General features: G+C 37.5%; 1 protein-coding gene across 1 annotated transcript in view; it reads right to left on the bottom strand.

The window, feature by feature from the left end:
• The window catches only part of SLC9A2 (solute carrier family 9 member A2), a 112786-nt gene that overhangs the window by 51511 nt on the left and 39718 nt on the right, over positions 1–21557 (bottom strand). Inside the window, exons 2-3 of the mRNA XM_037060819.1 lie at positions 17819–18282; positions 11265–11515 (exon numbers count right to left, since the gene is read on the bottom strand). Coding sequence (XP_036916714.1) covers positions 11265–11515; positions 17819–18282 — 715 coding nt within the window. The remainder of the gene's footprint in view (positions 1–11264; positions 11516–17818; positions 18283–21557) is intronic.

The raw sequence follows: 21557 nt of genomic DNA, 5'->3' as shown, positions 1-21557 counted from the left end.
TCAACAGGTGGGGGAGGGGTGCTGGCTGGGCACTAGAGGTCAGAGAGACTTATCCTCCTTCCCAAATCACAGAGTTTAGTCACTGGGTTTCCACCAAAAGCTTCCCCAGAAAATAGAGGGCACCTTAAAGTCACTGCTGGATGTAGCCAGCAGACTTTCACAGGAACAGAGTATGGCAGTGTGGCCTTGCCAGAGGTTGGAGTCTAGACTGTGAACTTCCCAGGCTGGTGTTGTAACAATAGGGAGTGTTTGTCCCTTTGTGGGTTTGGTCTGAGTCTCCCATGTAGACTGACACCCCACTGACTTCCACCACCACATGCTAAGCATGTTCCTCGTCCTGTCTCTGTTTCTCTGGGCTGTGGATCCCTGCATGGATTTGAGACCCTATGCTCCTAGGGGGAGCGAGTTTTGCAGCTGTGGTATTCCTCTGGCTTCTCAGTGGCTGCTGCACCTGAGGCAAGAGTATCTATCCCTTTCCATGTCTCTGCCCTTCTTATCAGCTTCCATGTGGGTTCTTCTGTAATCCTTTGTTATAATATTTCAGATTGGCTAGTCTTCAATTGGTTTTCCAGGTTGACTGATCTAAAATTTAGCTGTAAATGTGGTTTGAGGCTAACAGCAGCTTCCACCTACTCTGCAGCCACCTTCTTTCTTATACAATGTTATATTTTATTTCAATAAAGCTTGAAAAAAAGGTTTATAATTTCAAATTTCCTCCTGTCATTTATCTTGCAGTTTAGTTTAGGGAAAAAAGGCTATATAAAGGCAAATAAAAGATATGTGAGTCATTATAAAAATAATAATAATAATATTTTTTTGCTTCTTTGTTTTTTACTTTTTTGTTAAAGGTGTACAGAAAACTGAGGAAGTAATAATTTGTTTTCCCAATATCTACTAATTTTCTGCCTTATTTACTTACTGTCTCCTCACCACCCATTTAAAATTTGTATTTGGTTTTGGGTAGTCATAAGATTTTTGTTGGGAGGCCAACAGCTACTTTGAAGTACTGGCTAAAGGATTAATAAATTCTTATGCAATGGACTCAGTCTTTAGAAATGGCTCAGTCTTTCTAAAAAATTGTTGTGTGTATGCAGGGGATGGTGTGAATGTTGGGATGGAAGTGAATTTGAAGTTTAAAAGTTCAAACTAGAAATAAGCTGATGTGGTCTGCTTGTCCTGCACTTAGAGAGACTTTAAGACCAATTGGATTTGCATGGAGGACAGACCAGGGAGTGTGTATTCATACAGGTTGCATTATCTGATTGGTTTGTTGAGGCTCCATGTCACAGTCCTATATTAAGAAAAAGATTCAGCAAACATGAGACTGGTCTATGAAAAATGAATAAAAGAAACCTGTCTTACTCGCATGTACATATATATATATATATATACACACACATACATGGTACACACATACATATATGCATACATATGCATACATACATGTATGCACATATATGTGTACATGTGATGCTTTGTGTATGTTTTGTGGATGTCCTGTATTGTCATGTGTTTTTTTAAAAGAATACCAGTACACTTGAACATTCTGTAACAATGAACAATCTGGGGCATAAAGCTATGATTTCACGTGACTATCTTGAACAGATGGTCTCTTAAATGCTACAAATGCTGGGCATAACAAGGGAAACCAGGGTAGAAGTTTCAAAATAACAAGCAGAAGCACGCTTTCCTAGTTTTCTCAAAGTTTTAAGTAGATGATTACTACTGATTTACACAAAGAAAGAAGAAAGAAAATGTTCTTCACCTTTTCAGCAGTGACAAGTGACTGACTGCTTCCCCACAGCCAGCTCAGCCTGCTCATTCCTGAGCCTATCACCCTGGAAATTCCTGCTAAATTCTTATTTTAAAAGTTCATTAAAATATGCTCATTTTGATTTATAAAATGGATACTGAAGCATACCCTCCACTGGCCTGATAAGTGGAAACCCAGGCTCTAGATATCACTCTCCAGCTATATTTTTGACTACCTGAGCCTCAATTTAGTCATTCATAACATGAGACTAATAATTATCATTTCTTTCTTTGCAATGATTTTAGAGTAATTGAAATAGCAAATAGAATATATTTTAAGTGCCCTCAAGGGAGGAACACTAAGAAATTATTAATCCATAAAAACAAAACTAAGTCATATCAGTGCCTACTCTCCTATCTGAAGATGCATTTAGTCATTTTTTGAAATTTCTGGATGAAATTTCAAATTTCATCAAAGAAAAATCTACGTTTCCTCCGCAGGCAGGATGCAACCTCATTTAAAGACCAAACATCCCTCTCTTCAGGACAATGTGTTCTGTGGTTCCATTGACTGGAGCACAGAGGGATGTTAAGGGTACAAGGCAGGGACCAGAAAAAAGCCTGAATTTCCACAGAGGGAAAGAAAGCCTCACTTCAGTTCACTGTGTTATGTATCTGAGTGCAGGAATCACCATAGGCATCTGTTAGTGTCTTTGGGCAAAGAAAGAGGACAATGGTCAATCACCATTGCTTCTGAGTATTTTTCTGAATAAAGACAAAAACATGAGACAAGGAATGAATTTCTAAAATAAATAAATACTTAGCTACCTCTATATCCCCTACTATAGTACTATGATATTCAAAGGTGCCCAATGCCGTTAGATATGAAGTTTCTTGTTCGGGAGACTATAAAAACTTTCCCTTAACTTTAGCTCCAGTGCTGTAGAAATGCATTATGAAACACATACTCACATACTTTCCCAACTGCAAAACTTAATTGTAGTATAGAAGTGAGCAGGAGTATATTAGAAAACGGAGTTTCATCTATTCTCTTGGTGTTTGCTACTAAAGCCCTCCTGAACACACAGGGAGACATGAAGTATAAATAATCCCTTAGCATTCAATTAGGTTTTAAATTATTAGAAGATGCTACAAAGAGAAACCCAAACTTAAGAATGCCCACAAGTCAGCTCTCCAAATAATTTATAAGACAGAGGAGAAGACTACTATAATTCCACCTTGTATAATTTATTTTTTGTCGCTGAAAATTATATCAAACCATAATTTCATGGCACAAAAAATAGCCATAGTGATAGGCTTTGTGAATGCTAGAGGTCACTGCTTCCAAAATCTTTCCAAAGTAATCAAAATGCTGAAATCGTGACCAATGCTTCCTTACCTAAAAGGCTGATTGCATTTTTGAATTCAGGCCCACATCTTCTGTTATATAAAGGATATTTCTTACTAGACTTTTGTACTAACTATCTACTAATTAAATGATCTCATTTTAGAAAAGACTCCTCAAGAGTCCACCAAAGCTTACACACAAGGGGATCCAGAATCTGCAAGGCAATCAGAAGAGGAAGGGAAAGGAAAGGGAGATGGAGGTAAAAGGTGCAGGAGGGAGAGAGAAAGGATAGCAGGCAGAACTCAGATAGAACAAGTTTTACAACTCCACATTTTACAAATTCTGAGAAAGGCATGTTGATCTTTTTCTCAGCTCACAAATTGCCCAACCCTTTGGCTCATTTTCCTTTCTATATGGCTGACCATTCCTCTTAAACGAAAAATGAAAATTACTGAGCATGCTCAGCACAGCATGCCACATGCCTTCATTCCCATTAACCTTAAAATGTGTTCATAAATTGAAAAAGAAAGTGCGATTAACAAGAAGTATAACAGGAATTTCTAAACCCAGTGTAATCCAAATGTGGAAAAATTACTAGTTCTATAAAGGACATGTACATGGATATGTAATTTTAAGTGTATTACACTGAATTCTGTATTCCAATGTCCCAAGGTAAGTAAAGTAATTACACTGGGAAGTGCACACAATGTGCTTTTCAAAGGGGGGTAGGCACATCTATGACTTATAGCATACAGACATATTACATATGGTTAAATTGGGAATAGTATACTAATTACCCCACATTAGAAAATAGGGTTGCCTTTACCAGCAAAGGCAGCCCTGAGAAGAAAGTTCATAGTAATGCAGGACAATCTAAAAAGATAGAAACATTTCAAATGAACAACCTAACTTTACACCTACAAGAACTCCAGAACAACAAAGACAGCCCAGAGGAACTAAAAGAAAGGAAATAACCAAGATGAGAGCACAATTAAATGACACAGAGAATAAAAGAGCAATTCAAAGGATTAATAAATACAGGAGCTGGTTCTTTGAAAAGATAAACAAAATTGACAAGCCTTTAGGCAGATTCATCAAGAAAAATAGAGAGAGGATCCAAATAAACACAATCAGAAATGAAAGAGGAGGGATTACAACTGATACCACAGAAATACAAAGGATTATAAGAAATTATTACAAAGAACTATATGCCAAGAAATTTGAAAACCCAGGGAAAATAGACAACTTTCTAGAAAAATATAATTTTCCAAAACTGTGTGAAGAAGCAGAAAGCCTGAAGACCAATAAACAGCAGAAAAAATTGAAGCAGTAACCAAAAAGCTTGTGACACACAAAAGCCTTGGACCAAATGGTTTCACAGGAGAATTTTACAAAGCATTTAAGGATGAGCTAACCCGTATCCTTCACAGATTATTCCAAAAACTCCAAGAAGATGGAAGAGTCCCAAACTCTTTTTATGAAGCCACCATCATCCTAAACCCAAAACCAGATAAAGACACAACAAAGAAAGAAAACTTCAGGCCAGTATCACTGATAAATGTAGACACTAAAATCTTCAAAAAACTATTGGCAAACCACATCCAGCAATACATTAACAAGATCATACACCATGACCAAGTGGGATTCATCCCAGGAATACAAGGGTGGTACAATATTCATAGATCCATAAATGTAATACATCACATAAAGAAAACAAAAGACAAAAATCACATGATCATAGCAATATATGTGGAAAAAGCATGATAAGGTACAGCACCCATTTATGATAAAACCACTCAGCAAGGTGGAAATAGAGGGAGCATCCCTCAATATAATAAAGGCCATATACAAGAGACCTACAGCCAATATCACACTCAATGGGCAAAAACCAAAAGCTTTCCCACTAAAATCAAGAAAAAGACAAAGATGTCCACTTTCACCACTCCTATCAACATAGTTTTAGAAGTCCTAGCCACAGCAATCAGACAATAAGAAAAAATAAAAGGCATCCAAATATGAAAGGAGGAAGCAAAACTCATTGTTTGCAGATGACATGATAGTGTACATAGAAAATCTTATAGACTCCACCCAAAAACTACTAATAAGTGAATTTGACAAAACAGCCGGATACCAAATGAATATTCAGAAATCAAGGGCATTTTTGTACATCAACAATGAAATATCAGAAACAAAAATCAGTAAAAAAATCCCATTTCATATAGCAATAACAAAAATAAAGTACCTAGGAATAAACTTAAACAAGGATATAAAAGATCTGTACTCAGAAAACTATTCAGCACTGAAGAAAGAAATTAAGGAAAACAAAAACAAATGGAAGCATGTGTCATGCTCATAGATTAGAAGAATAAACATCATCAAAATGTCTACAGTACCAAAAGCAGGTACTGTATTGTAGACTGAATACAATCTCTATTAAAGTACCAATGATATATTTCACAGATATAGAACAAATATTTCAGAAATTTATATAGAACCATAAATGTCTGGAATAGCTGTAGCAATTTTGACAAAGAAGAACAAAGTAAGAGGGACCTCAATACCTGTTACTAAACTGTATTACAAGGCCACTGAAATCAATACAACCTAGTACTGGCATAAGAATGAACATATAGGCCAATGGAACAGAGCAGAGAGACCAAAAATAAACCAAACTCACTATGGTCAATTAATATTTGGCAAAGGAGGAAGAAGCATAAAATGGAGTAAAAATAATGTCTTCAACAAATGGTGTTGAGAGACTTAGCTACAAGTAAATAAATGACACTCGATCACCAATTTACCATACACAAAAATAAATTCAAGGTGGATGAAAGACTTAAATATAAGTCACAACACGATAAAAGTCCTAGAAAAGATTATGGACAGAAAAATTTTAGATATTTCATGCAGCAATATCTTCACTGATATGTCCCCTACAGCAAGGGACATGAAGTAAACAATAAAGAAATGGAACCTCATCAAATTAAAAAGCTTCTTCATGGCTAAAGAAAACAGCATTAAAATGAAAAGAGAACCAACTGTATGGGAAAACATATTTTCCAATGGTACCTCAGACAAGGTTTCAATCTCCAATATATATAAAAAACTCACACAACTTCACTCCAGGAAGATAAACAATCCAATTAAAAAAATGGGCAAAGGATTTGAACAAACACTTCTCCAAGAAGGACATATAGAGGTGTCAGAGACATATGAAAAGATGCTTAATATCACCAGCCATCAGACAGATGCAAATTAAAACCACAATGAGATACCACTTCACACCAGTGAGAATGGCCATTATAAACTAATCAACAAGTGCTGGTGAGGATGTAGAGAAAAGGGAGCCCTAGTGCACTGTTGGTGGGAATGCAGACTGGTGCAGCCACTGTGAAAAACAGCATGGAATTTCTTCAGAAAACTGAAAAATAGAACTGCCTTTTAACCTGGCAATTCCACTGCTGGGATATATCCTAGAATAGAAGGGCAGATAAAATGCTTCTCAGATAAGGTCAAGTTCAAGGAGTTCATCCTCACCAAGCCCTTATTATATGAAATGTTAAAGAGACTTATCTAAGAAAGAGAAGATAAAAAATATGAACAGTGAAAGGACAGCAAACTCACAGTTATTAACAACCACATCTAAAGCAAAAGCAAACTAAGCAGACACAAAAAACAGGAGCGGAGCCACAGAAATGGAGATCACATGGAAGTTTGGCAACAGGGGAGTGGGAGGAGGAGAGAGGGGGAGAAGGTACAGAGAATAAGTAGCATAGATGATGTGGAAAAAATAGACAGGTGGAGGGCAAGAGTAGAGTGGGAAATGTAGAAGCTAAAGAACTTATGACACATGGACATGAACTAAAGGGGGAGAATGTGGGTGGGAGAGGGTGTGCAGAGTGAAGGGGAATAAAGAGGGAGAAATGGGAACACTGTAATGGCATAATCAATAAAATATATTTTGAAAATAATTGAATATAAATATAAACAAACAAACAAAGAACCCTGAAACACCAATCCATAAGGATCTATGCATCCCAATGTTCATAGCAGCACAATTTACAATGGCCAAGTGCTGGAAGCAATCTAAGTGCCCATCAGTAAATGAGTGAATTAAAAAAGCTGTGGTACATTTACACAATAGAATAGTATACAGCAGAAAAAAAGAAGGAGCTCCTACCCTTTGCAACAGCATGGATGGAACTGGAGAGCATTATCCTAAGTGTAATAAGACAGGTGGTAAAAAGCAAATACCATAGGATCTCACCTTTAAGTGGAATCTGATCAAAAAAAACAAACAAGCGAGCAAAATATAACCAGAGACATTGAAACTAAGAACAATCTGACAGTAACCAAAGGGGAAGTGGGAGGAGATAATGGGGAGGGGAGTGGAGTTTTCAAGAACAACTATAAAGGTCATATGGACAATACCAAGGAGAAGGTGTGGAAGCAAGAGAGGAAGATGGGTTTGGCTGTGGTGAGGGTAAATACAGACAATTGTAATTGAATAACAATAAAACAATAAATAAATAAATAAATAAATAAAAAATAAAAATAAAATAAATAAAATAAAATAAAAATAAAATAAATAACTTTATAGATAATTATACTGCAATATTTGATACTGCAAGCATCAACACACTGTATACCTTAAACACACACAATGCAATATGCCGATTATATCTCAATAAAAATATAAATACATAATAAGAATTAAAAAAAGAAAACAAGATGTTACTTCTCAGCACACACTGCAACATGGGTGTTAATGGAATTCTAGATCCAAAACTGTTTAAATGTCCTGCAATGTCTTACATTATGGTCAGTTTATTATTTTAGTGCACAATGACAATGGTAGTTTAAATGTGATAAAGGACTTTTCTCTACACTAAGTTGTAAAATAAATGTTTACTTTGAAGTGGGAAATGAAAGTAGTGTTTTTGATCCAACAACAAACTACAGCAGGGAATGACCTGTGCTAGTTACTAAGAATATGTGGCTTTATTTTCTCTGGTTTCCCATTTCCCAGAGCAAGTAAACCCATGAGCCCATTCTCACAGGAGATCAGGACTTGTAGCACAAGCCTTCCAACAGTTATTTCTAAGCAGAGATGCACCAGGACACAAACTTCATCCAATATTCCAACTGTCCCCAATATACTGACTATACAATCCATCCCGATACCTGCCCTTGAACATCAAGGAAATTGACAAACATATTTAGATAACTGTGTGGGTGCTCTATGACATTTACATATGCATATCATGGAAATATAGTCAAGTTTCTAGTCAACACAAATTGTTGCTAAATTGCTGCGGGTAAACTAGACACAAGTTCCACACTCATTTTTTAGGGACCTGATAACTAGGGGGTCATACCCTTTCAATGGCACTGGTCAAAAAACAGTGAGGAAACTGGAAGTCATACAAATGATATGAATAGCAACTGGGAAGATGCTGAACATTGCATTACTGGTGAAACCAGATTAATATGTTGCTTTATTTAGGTTCTCTGTGAAACAGAAAACCACCAACTCTTCAATTTATGGCTTTCATTACAATTGTGCTCATCTCCTTGTACAGAGGCACTGACTTCCTCTACCTTAAATTTCATCTGCATCTGACAAAAAGTGTGATAAGAGGCAGAAAACAAAATAGTCCTTAATCAAAACATCACCTAAATCTGCAAGAGAAAACTTCCAGAACTAGACATATGTTCACAACAGCAAAACTCTGAAAAAGTATGGCAGGCCTTTGCATAGAGTCTAGCATATATTAAGCTGTAAATAAATGTTTGTCAAAATATAAATATTTAAAGGCATTGCATTAAGTATTTCTCACTGACCTTATGCTGGGTGTGAAAACACTATACTAGGCTTATTTTTGGAAGCTACAAAAACATCCACACTCAATGAGTAGCCTCCTTCGAAGTGATCCTCCAAAGCCTAACACTGGATCTAAACACCATAAGTCTTCAGCCAACTTGTGAAACCTTTTGAGCACATCCTTCTGAATCACTTAATGAATAGTACACTAACTGTATCTTTAATAAGAAATAATTTCTTGCCTTTACATTTCCTGCTTTATAACTATACTTCTTTATTTAAAAAGCTGAACTAAAATTACATGATTCATGTCTTATGCATTAAATATCGCTATGAATGGCATTAAGCTATTTATCAAAATAAAATCTATCATCCAGAATGAAGGTTTTCTACTACTAAGATTATTCAAATGGATTCACATAAAAAATACCAGAACTTCAAATATAGTTTAGGTGATGCAACCTTGTTGCAATAAGTTTAGAGCATTGTTCTCACACATGGACATCACTAAATGCACATCAACTCAGAAAATTCTTGATACCTGGAATTCAACCCTAACAATTGCATTACCATATTTCATGTGAGACCTAACAGGCAACTTTTAAGTAGTCTTCCATCTTAATACCAAATTGCTTCAGTATAAATCTAGATGATGTACATTTTCATTTCTTTGAAACAGAGTAAGAAAAAGCTTTTTTGGTTGTTCTTAAAAGAAAATAATTAATTGGGTTGTTTGTCTTCTTGGAGTGGATCCATGCGAGTTCTTTCTATATTTTAGAGATCAAACCCTTGTCCGAGGTTTCATTGGCAGATATGTTTTCCCATACAGTTGGTTCTCTTTTCATTGTAATGCTGTTTTCTTTAACCATGAAGAAGATTTTTAATTTGATGAGGTCCCATTTCTTTATTGTTTACTTTATGTCCCTTGCTCTAGGAAACATACCAATGAAAATATTGATGCGTGGCATATCTGAGATTGTCCTTCCTATGTTCTCCTCTAGGACTTTTATAGTATTACAACTTATATTTAAGTCTTTTATCCACCTTGAATTCACTTTTGTGTATGGTGTAAGTTGGTGATCAAGCTTCATTTTTTTACAGGTAGCTGTCCAATTCTCCCAACACCATTTGTTGAATACACTAGTTTTACTCCACTTTATGCTTCTTTTCCCTTTGTCAAATATTAATTGACCAAGAGATCAATTAATATTCTAGTTGATTGATCGATTAATATTTAATAAACCCAGAGATCTGAGTTTATTCTGGGTTCTCTGCTCTGTTCCATTGGTCTATGTGTCTGTTCTAATGCCAGTACCAGGCAAAAGACCTGAACAGACACTTCTCCAAAGGAGGACATACAGAGGGCCCAGAGACATATGAAAAGCTGCTCAGCATCACTAGCCATCAGAGAGATGCAAATTAAAATCACAATGAGATACCACTTCACACCATTGAGAATGGCCATCATAAACTAATCAACAAGTGCTGGCGAGGATGAAGAGAAAAGGGAACCCTAATGTACTGTTGTTGGAATTGCAGACTGGTGCAGCCACTGTGGAAAACAGTATGGAATTTCTTCAGAAAACTGAAAATGGAACTGCCTTTTAACCTGGCAATTCCACTGCTGGGATTATATCGTAAGGTCCCTGAAACACCAATCCATAAGAGCCTATGCACCCCAATGTTCATAGCAGCACAATTTACAATGGCCAAGTGCTAGAAGCAACCTAAGTGCCCATCAGTAAATGAGTGAATCAAAAAAATATGGTACATTTACACAATAGAATAGTATACAGCAGAAAGAAAGAAGGAGCTCCTACCCTTTGCAAAAACATGGATGGAACTGAAGAGCATTATCCTAAGTGTAATAAGACAGGTGGTAAAAGACAAATACCATAGGATCTCACCTTTAAGTGGAATCTGATCAAAAAAACAAATAAGTGAGCAAAATATAACCAGAGACATTGAAACTAAAAACAATCTTACAGTAACCAGAGGAAAGGTGAGAAGGGATAACGGGGTGGGGGAAGTGGGAAGAGTTTTCAAGAGCAACAATAAAAGTCACATGGACAAAACCAAGGGGAGAGGGTGGAATCTGAGGAGGGAAGTGGGGATGGCTGGGGTGGAGGGGGAAGTGGTGAAGGGTAAATGCAGACAATTGTAATTGAACAATAATAAAATAGTTAAAAATAAATAACAAATTAATAAAGCAATATTAAAAAGAATGTAATTAAACCTACTTTTTATATAACTTATTTAACTTTAACATGTTTACTTAGAATACATAAATCCAATGAAATGTCATCATTATTTGCTTTTAACAAAGAGTTATATACTTACGCCATGATACCTGAGAGGTGAAACATTTCTGCTGTAATATAGGACAAATAACTGTACAGGAAGACAAAAAGTGGCTCGATCACCCGTATGTTATGTGTGAACCGAGTAGTAAATGCTGCTATAAATCCCAGGAAGATGCCAATCAATACGCCACCAATCCCTACAACAAAGAAGTTGGCGATTCCTGCAAATATGTCAATGATCTCAATGGTTTTCATCAGGCAGAAAGACTTGAACAAGTTGTACAGGACCTGTGGAAGAAAGAGGGTGCACTATCAAGACTCCTGCTCACTTATCATCATCACTGTGGCCATAGAACACTCTACCTATCCTTCTAGAAAGGATATTTTTTCTGTGTACAAGGTGGATAGTTAATAGCAAAGACTGTGTATTTATTTATTTTAATATTATAGTTAATAGCTTTAAACAAAAGTCTTTCAGAACAGAATATTGTCAGGAAAACTTTTTTTATAAGTGACTGAGAAAAGACTTCAACATCATTGCACAACTTACTCCTAAAATACCATTTTTAGATACCATCTAGAAGATTCTTTTGAATCAGTTAGTTGCCATCCAACCACACCCTACTCTTATTACTGCTGCTTGTAGCTGCTGCTGGGAACTTAGCTACCTTTCAAGGCTCAATTGTGGAGAAATGCCATGGAAGAACACACCAACCAGTACAATACAGGTGACCTACCTAAGGACACCCTCCTCCCAGAACACCAAGGGCCTCCCTCCTAACCCCTCCTCCTCTCCTTACCCACACATACACATCTGACATATCATGAGACACAAAGGAATTTTCTCAAAGAGGCCACAATCTTTGTGGTGTGTGTGCACATGTGTGCATATGTGTGTGTGCAAGAACTATATGTGTTTTGTGCCTCTAAAGTGATGTGACTACATTGTTGCTTGGGTTCTCAAAATCCTAGTCTTTATATAGTTTTACTTTAATTAAAGTTTCAAAATGCTAGGTATGTAATGTCTGCTGCGTAAAATTCTTTCAAACACATTTCTGAGGGCCACTAAGCCAACTGAAATGTAAAGTGATGGCTTGCACCCTACCACTTCTTCCACAAACCAGAAAGTAAAAAACAAGCCAAGTAGGTGCCCTACTTATTTTGCAGTGACATTTACAGCCAGAGTCTCCACGGAAACTGGCTGACAAGACACTGGGTACACAGGCCTTTTAGAGTATAGGCCATGCTACCTTCTTACTTGGGTTGTGAAAAACTCAAAATTGAACCTATTCACCCACAGTCACACAAAATGCCAGGCGCAATACCAGAACAGAGGGCTCCTGACTTACTGGGCAAGTCTTTTATGTTTCACCCATGGGAGAGTGAGTCAGAATCTCCCTGCTAACCAGAGTGTGTCCTGGAGAAAATCCATTTCATTTTTTCCTACTGCACCAATGATCCTTTATAGCTACCACATTGTAGGTTTTGTGAGGTATTTTTTTACTCTTTTCTACTGGATCATAAACTCCCTGTAGTCAAACATCACACCTTGTTATGATTTATTTGCTCCATGTTGCCTAGTAGAGGACAATAAATGTCTGTTAGTTTGGGGGGGAAAAACTGGATTAATAGAAAGCAGCGAGTTTTTCTTTTTTCCCAATTGTTTGTGTAACACTCAAAGCATTTGGTATAGTACTACCAAGAAATGACTTGAATAAGAGAAGAAAAAAGTAACTCACTCCCCTGAGGACTTAAATATCTTAAAGGTATGTATCATTATTTGCCAGAAAAGAAACTGGCTTCAAGTAGCAGCCACTTTCTACTTTAACCAAAGGCCTTCCGTGCACATCGGATTTCATCAGCATCAACAAGCCACAATTGCTTCCTGAGAGAGGATCAGGGATGTACTATTTATACCCCTTCCCTCTAAGTAGCAAAGGCCAGAAGGTGATAGTCATCTGCTGTCTGAGGATCCAGACGGATATCTGGCCACTTGCACACTGCAATTCTGTCCCCTCTCTGCCTCCCACCTACACCCACAAATCACAGCTCTCTGTTCTCTAATGCCCCTCCAGCTATCATAAGACTCACTTCCTCTAAATTCTGCTATTTCATTTTTCACTCTCAAGTTTAAATTCTTTGACTAACTGATTTTGGAAGGCTCCACACACCTGACACACCTTTTAAAAAAATTGCTTTCCAACACCCTTTAAGTCTGGGAGAAGGTCTCATCAACATTCCACAAAACATGCCGTGGTTATTCTTCTCTGGTTCCCTTCCTGTGGTTTCTCTTGGTAGAAATCCAGCCCCTAAATCTAGGGAGCCTTTATCTATCTTTCATGGCCCAGCTGAAGCTGCTTTTCCTCTCAAGACCCTGGATGGACTCCCACAGCTCTTGCAACTCACCCTTTCCTCTGTCCCTTAACAACATAAAGACCTCCCAACCCATTCAGTGTCTGCTGATATGCCATCTCGTGTTGTCAGGGATTCTTGAGTGTCTACCTCATTTCCCAACAAAATTAGAAATTCCTTTTGCACAGAACCCATGTCTCCCTCTCCTTCTCTCATCTCCTTATCCCACCTCATCCAGCTGATTGGTGACTGGCATATGGTCATACTCTCTCCAGAGCCACTTTCCTGGCAGCTCAATCCAACAAATCTATCCAAGGTATATTCTGTTTTTCATAGTCCTGTAGGTTTTGCAGAGAGCAGAGCTGAGGTACAGGCACTTCGCTCTAGAAACACTGGTCAGAAGCTCCAGCTTGTTCATTCTACTGCTTCAGTTTCCAGGGCAATGTTACAAGGAAGTATCTTAGGTAGAGACATTCCCTTGACAACCAGAAAGCTTTCCATATCCATACACCTGTTTGACACTCAACTAGAGACCTAGCAGTCAGGAAAAGATCAAGTTCTTATTATTACAACTGGCCACAACTCCCTTTACTCAAGTTAAATCTTTTAATTTCACCACAAGGCAATCTATACAGAAAAACATTTTTACAGTTATAATATATATCTGTAAATTTATATGCATATGGACTACAGTTGTCTCAAGTTTGTCTGTGCAAAGTGGACCTCAGTTGACACCTGTATTTTTAGAAGACTGAAATGCCAGTGATGTCTATTTGCTAACTTCTGTAATGGGTTAATTTGACAGTTGCATACTTTCAAATATTTCTACTTATTATTATATTTTTAAAACACTTATAGATACTAAAATTAGAAATTAGTTTTTTGAATTCAGATTAAAAGTGTTCAATAATTCAGCAAAACCATAATGCAAATACGTAAACAATTCAAAGATTTTTACCAGAATATTTCTGTTCCAGAAAAATAGCTTTTAGGTCATGTTTTCTGATGTGAAATACAAAGAATAATCATTTTGGGGTAAGGAATTTTGAATCTATTCAGCTATTTGCAAAAGCAAAATATAGTGCCAAGTGGTCACTGTTTATCCCCCAACTCCCTGAAGTTCCACTGCACAGTGCATAGTGACTGGCCATGAGTGCATCCCTCACCTCTTTCCAAAGAGCCAGCTCCCCTTAACCAAGCTTAGTTATGGTAGATTGAAGAAACTTTAAGTCTTCTTGGAAAGTGTATTAGAATATTCAATGGCTGTATTAACATGTTATAGAAATGATGTTGGAAATTACCATATAAGCATATGTCATTTGATTATGAAATACTTTTGAAATAGCAGGACTTCTCAAGTGACTGAAAACCTCAACAATCTTTGCCTAATAAGAGAAATTTTAAGTATTTTCCTAAAATATTCAGTATAAGGGGAAACACAAAAATCCTTTTTAAGAAGCTCACCTTTATTTTTTTTTAGATTTTATTTATTTATTTTTTTTTAGAGAGAGTATTTATTTTTTTTAGAGAGAGTGGAAGGGGGAAGGAAGGAGAGGCAGAGAAACTTCGATGTGTGAGAGAAACATTGATGGGTTCCCTCTAGATCTGCTGACTAGGCATGTGACCTGATTGGAAATCAAACTGGTGACCCTTTGGTTCACAGGCTGATGCTCAATCCACTGAGCCACACCAGTGAGAGCACCTTTATTTATTTATTTTTGACTGTCATTTTTCCCATTAATTCTAAACTACTATTACCCTGGAAAGCAACACAGTTTGACTGCAGTCATATATCCTCAATTTTTCTTTGCTTTGAGATATTTTAAGGTAGATTTTTCTACCCTTCAACTCTTCTAGCTCTATATTTAATTTACCATGACTTAGGAAAGGAGTTAATTGTGCTGCCATACAATTTCACTTGCCATCTAGACTACACTTTTAACATTAATTCTTTCTGTTAATCTCTACCCTTTCAGTTGCAACTCATAGTTACTCATCATTTTCACTGTATGCAGCATGGTCCATCTTTTGTATATCTTTCTCTATGCCATAAGTTTCTTAAACCTCTCCTAGAGGTGAGACTGCATGAATAAGTCAAAAAATCTTCCATAAAACATGCCTACTCTATTCTTTGGGGGTACCTGTCTCAGAGGCAAAATCATAATTTTTATACCATTTTTCTAATTATTTCTAATGCCTGGTCAATTCAATTCACTATTGGACCTGTTTAGGGAAAGAAATATTTGGTGGTTTATTCTTTAGCATTAGGTAGGCAAACCACTGGGCATGTCCTTTTATCTTGTGAGTGTGGATTTAAGGGTCAACCCAGAGTATATAACCTACCAAGGAAGGCTCTTTCATGAAAAACCATACAGTCATTCTGACTTATAGTCATTGGCCTTATAACAAGGGCTTCCACACCCAAAAAGCAGCTATTCCCTTTTTCTGCCTTTGCCTTCCTGCCTGTATTGGGATGGTAGGCCCTCAGTTTGGCCCATGGCCCTCTCTGCGTCAGTCCTCCCCCTTCCTCCAGAGAACCTCATTTGATGGCTTTGTACCTCTTGATATGAAGCACAGGATGTGCTTCTGGAAGTCCTGGAGCCTGAACACAATTTAAACAGTAGCTTAGCAAGATGGTTTCCTAAGATGTGATTCTGTACAAACTCAAAGAATGGCTCACTGAGGCACTTAAATGAGAAATCTTTTAAATGAGAAGAGAAGAGAAAGCAGTGTAAAGAGAAAGCATGGTTTATCATTCTGAAACTGACCTGATTTTGCTACACTGTTCTAGAAGGAAGCAGCAAAGTGTGATGATTTCTTTGCAAAGTTTCCTTTACAGTAAATAGATCTAAGAATGCCATATTGAACTTTACAGTCTCCCTGAACAAGGGTATATGCCAAACATAATTCAAACATAGAACTTGATGCCTTCAGAAATTAGAAAAAGTTATAAAATGTCTTCCTTATTATGGCAGTTTTCCAGTTCAAATTTAAGATTGGTGAGCTAAGGACTAATCAGTGTTCATTAATAATAAAATAAATGAGGTGCATTTTGTTAGTCAAGTTAACTCAGCTGTCTCAACACTGTCATAACAGCTATTCTAAAAAAAAGTGGAAATTCCTCATTAATAATTTCCTACAAAGTAATATTCACATGAAGTTAATGGACACTCTTCAAGAAGATATATTCAGTTCAGGGGGCAGAACATGGGCTAACAGAGGATAATGTTTGGTTTCTATGTTAACTTTTAAATGAATCAGGGATAGCATCTTAATAACAGGAATTAATGGAAGGGATAATATGAATTACCTAAAGTACTTAAATACACTTAATAAACTTTCTCTCAATTTACTCAATTTTTTTATTTGCAAAATGGGAATAAGATGTATTTCATAGGTTGTCAAAAAGACCTGAGCACAGGCAAGCATTCACAAAAGTTTAATGGTACTGTCAGTATTACTACTACAGAATTGTAAGCACCATAAAACAGCACCACCTATGCTCACTAACTAGGTACCCAATGCAGGGTCACCTGAGTTTAACTGGTAGGGAGCTCTTTGTAGGCCTGTGCTCAGAAGACAGGGTGGGGGTAAATTCAGCTACCATTGTGATCATAACAGCCTCTGACTCCAATTTTGAGTCAATTAATAAGAATTAAAATAATTTGCATTTTAAATAAATACTCACTTATGGGAAAATGGTGGATACCAGAAATACGCTAGCTGAGTAGCAACAAGAAGTAAGTTCTGCAATGAAAATTTTTGCTACAATCACAAAATAAAGAAACCATCCCCAAAGAGAAAATGGCACTTAATATGTGTTATCTTTTCACTTGTATTATGCACATCATATACTAACAGCATTGCTTCTCACAAAAACTTTTGGGATCCAAAATTCTTTAAATTCTGATCAAACACTATCACTTTTCAAAAGGCTAAAATAAGAAATCTCAGTGATACAAAGTCACAATCACTGTTGTGCTCCTTTGGCAAGCAAGGATCAACAACATAGTTTGCATGACCCAGTGCAAAATGAAAATGAGGGCCTCAATGTATAATAATAAATAAATATTAAAACAGTAAATAAAAATTTTACTGAGAATTTTAAGACAGAGATAACAGTGCATTAAACTCAATGAAGGGTCCTTCTAGCACAGGGCTGTTCCTGTCAGAAAGCAGATGTAGGTCTGGGGGCAGCCCCCACATGTTGAAGGGGTGCAGGGTGAACACTTTACTCACCACTGTCACTGCATCATTCAGCAAGGACTCTCCAAAGACCAAGATGTAGAGTTGCTCGTTGACATGAATGTTCTCGAAGACAGCAAGCACAGCCACTGGGTCCACAGCTGAGATTAAGCTGCCAAAGAGCAGGTTCTGGAGCAAAGTGATGTCACTCAGGCCAAAGGCTTCAATCTGGCAGATACCAAACAAGGACACCCCAATACCGATGGAATTCCAAAGTGTCCCAACCACAGCATACCAGAAAATGGTGCCAATGTTCTCAAAGAATGGGCGAGTAGGCATGAAATAACCCGCATCAAGTACAATGGGCGGGAGGAGATATAAGAAAAATACATCTGTCTTCATCGCAGGGGGAGACTTTTCATCAACTCCAAAAATAATCCCACCTAGTAGAAGTCCCACCATTATGAGAAGGCAGCTCTCAGGCACAATTGTGGGTAACTTGTGATAGAGATGGAAACCTGTTCAGAAAAAAAAATAAAAACACAAAATTTGGTTCATGCAGGAATTATGGAGAAGACAAATATTTTCTCTTTGACATAACCAATAGGTTCTATTTCAAAATCTCCCAGGTCAACATAATTGGCTATAAGACAGGATTTACAGATTATGGTGCAAAAGACTGACAATCCCCTTAAAACTATTCACAAAGTACATTCAAGTACAAATTTAAATTTAAATCAGAAGTAGACTGCTATAGCTATGTAATATATGGTGCAGTTTGTGTCTAAATTCCAATTGTTTTCTTAAATAGGACAATGCAACTTTATATTTGAAGCAATGTCATTATTCCCAACACATTATCTGGTGTACCACCTTTTGTCATCTGCATAAAAACCTGAAGGAGTAGACAAGGCATACATTTTCAGCCCTTTTAAAAAAAATTTAAGTGGAAATGAAGGTTCAAAGAGATAAAGAGTCTTGCCAAGGTATCTCGATCACATGCCAGTTTCTGGATTACTGCTGTAACCTGTTATTGAGAAGAGTTTCTAACTTATTTAATATGTTTAACTTAAGATTTGTTTCTTTGGAATGTTGAATATGTTTAATATTTCTGATGGTTGCTCCTTCAAAGACATCCAAATCAATTAATCAAAGGTACATCGGAGATAACTACTGTATGAGGGATATAAACTTGCCATGATCTTTGATCTCAAAGAGTCTCCAATCAACACAAATAAACAGATGTGTTTAGGATTTATGCCAACATAAGGCACCTCATGATAAAACCCCAGAGAAGTGTTAGGGAAACCAAGCAGGTGGAAATCTGCTGAGGGCATGTGAATGAGGCAGCAGCTGGCAGGGCTTTATTGACAGAGAGATAGGTATTGAACTCATAGAGAAGGCATGAAGAGTCTCCCAGGGAGTGAAGAAGTGGAGAAAAATACCTATGCCCTCCTAATTGGTGGTGGGGCTCAAGTATGGCTTTAATGCAGAGAGACTATGTTAGGGAAAGGGCCATAGGAGAAAAGGAAGAGGGAAACATGGTTGCACCAGCAGCACGGGCAACATGGGAAGTAACTACACAAGAAGGTCAACTGACAAGGCTTAGTTAGGACAACTCTCATCAGCAAGGTTACAGAGAGTCATCCTGAAGGTTTGTCATACATTTTAGAGTTAAAGCAGCATACGGAAATTATCTGAATTATAGGGAGATAATAGGAAAATAGAGTTATACCTTAAAAAGTTACAATCACAGAGTTTTAAAAAGTAAATTCTAGCCCCAGCTGATGTGGTTCAGTGGATTGATAGAGTGCCAACCTATGAGCCAAGGGGTCTCAGGTTTGATTCTCAGGTCAGGGCACATGCCTGGGTTTCGGGCCAGGTCCCCAATAGGGGGCGTGTGAGAGGCAACTACACATTGATATTTCCCTCTCTTTCTCCTTCCCTTCCCCTCTGTTTAAAAATAAATAAAATCTTTAAAAAATAAAAATAAAAAGTAAATTCTTAAAAGCCTACAAATTGCATTCTAAGTTATAGCATGAAATAGTTTGTGAAAAAATCATAATTTGAAGAGATTTAAAGAACTAATTCCTGAATAATTAAATTAGTATATTCATTTGGGTATTCAAAGCATTCCTCTAGCTTTGATTATTTTATTATTCATATTATAGCAGGCTCCAATAATTGTTGGACAGCATATATATTCACCTGGTTCAGCAAGTCTTTTCCCATGACTTCTAGCCTGTTGACCTCTCCATTAAACAGAGAAGTTAAAAAAGTTCACTGAAAACCACATCTTTGTAATCTCTCCTCATCTGACTCTTATTTCTGCAAGGAATTTTCCCTGTACAATGAGGATGTGCCGGTAACAATTTCCCTAATCTCCTAGAGTCCATGTTCAATCAGCTCCTTTCTGGAATGAAGAACCTGAAGAACAAACCTGTGTGCTGGGACCTTAACAGCTGCCATCAGACAGTTGTCCCTGGCTTTGGATCCAGCTCCCCCACTCCCTGTTTGTGGCTGTGGGCAAGTTGTTAACAGACTGAGGTCCAGTTTGCTCATCTGTAAAATAGGGACAATGTACCCACCACATAAATAACTGTAACGATCTGTGATTGCATGGCACTAACCACTGTGCCTACAATGTCACAAATGCCCCCTCTTCTACATGAAAAATGAAGAGAAGCAATTCTAAAGAAATGCACAGAATCTGGGAACAGGATCCTCTGCAGGCAAACTGGAAAATAGGGAAGGCCTGCTTTTGATAGATCTCACTTTCTCTTTGTGCCTTTTTTTCCCCTGCTGTTTCTTGCCACTAAGCCTCAGGAATCCAGTGCTCTCCTGGAGGGGTACCATCTGTCCCTGTGTTGAAGGGATATCCTGATTCCTAAGAATGGAGGGTGGGAAACCAGAGAGATAAAAGAATAGAAGAAACAGAGACTGCTTTATTGCATCACACAGGCCAATACCTGACATGCTCAAGTGATATCATTGATTGTAACCAGGAGCCCAGGCAAACAGGGCACAATCAAGGAAAACCAAATGAAATGCAGTGACATAAATGCAGGACACAGTTAGAAAGGCCACTAGAATGAGTGTTCAAGAAGATGTAGAGGAGCCCTGGCTGGTGTAGCTCAGTGGATTGAACAAGGGCCTGCGAACGACACGATCACAATTCGATTCCCAGTCAGGGCACATGCCTGGGTTGCAGGCCAATTCCCAGCAGGGGACACACCAGAAGCAACCATACATTGATATTTCTCTCTCTCTCCTTCCTTTCCCCTATAAAAATAAATAAATAAAATCTTAAAAAAATATTTATTTATTTATTAAAATATAAGTTTTATTTAATTCTTGTTCAAGTACAGCTTTCTGTCTTATATTCCCAACCCTGCCCGCCCCCCACCCCATGCTCCCCGCCTCCCTCCCCTTTCCACCACCCACCCTTAGTTTTTGTCCATGTGTCTTTTATACTTGTTCATGTGAGTCCATTCCCTTTTCCCCTATGATTCTCTCCCCTCTCCCCTCTGGGCCCTGACAGCCTGTTCCATATTTGAGTGTCATTGGTCATATTTTGCTTGCTTGTTTGGTTTGTTTAGATTCCTGTTAATGGTGAGATCATATGATATTTGTCTTTCACCGCCTGGCTTATTTCGCTCAGCATAATGCTTTCCAGTTCCATCCATGATGTTGCAAAGGGTAGTAGTTCCTTCTTCCTTTCTGCAGCATAGAATTCCATTGTGTAAATGTACCATAGTTTTTTGATCCAGTCATTTACCGATGGGCATCTAGG

Source organism: Sturnira hondurensis, unplaced genomic scaffold, assembly GCF_014824575.4.
Source record: "Sturnira hondurensis isolate 20B ecotype Veracruz unplaced genomic scaffold, ASM1482457v3 Scaffold0012533, whole genome shotgun sequence".
Taxonomy (NCBI): domain Eukaryota; kingdom Metazoa; phylum Chordata; class Mammalia; order Chiroptera; family Phyllostomidae; genus Sturnira; species Sturnira hondurensis.
Note: the sequence above shows the minus strand (reverse complement) of the source record. Positions and strands in the feature narration are given on the sequence as shown.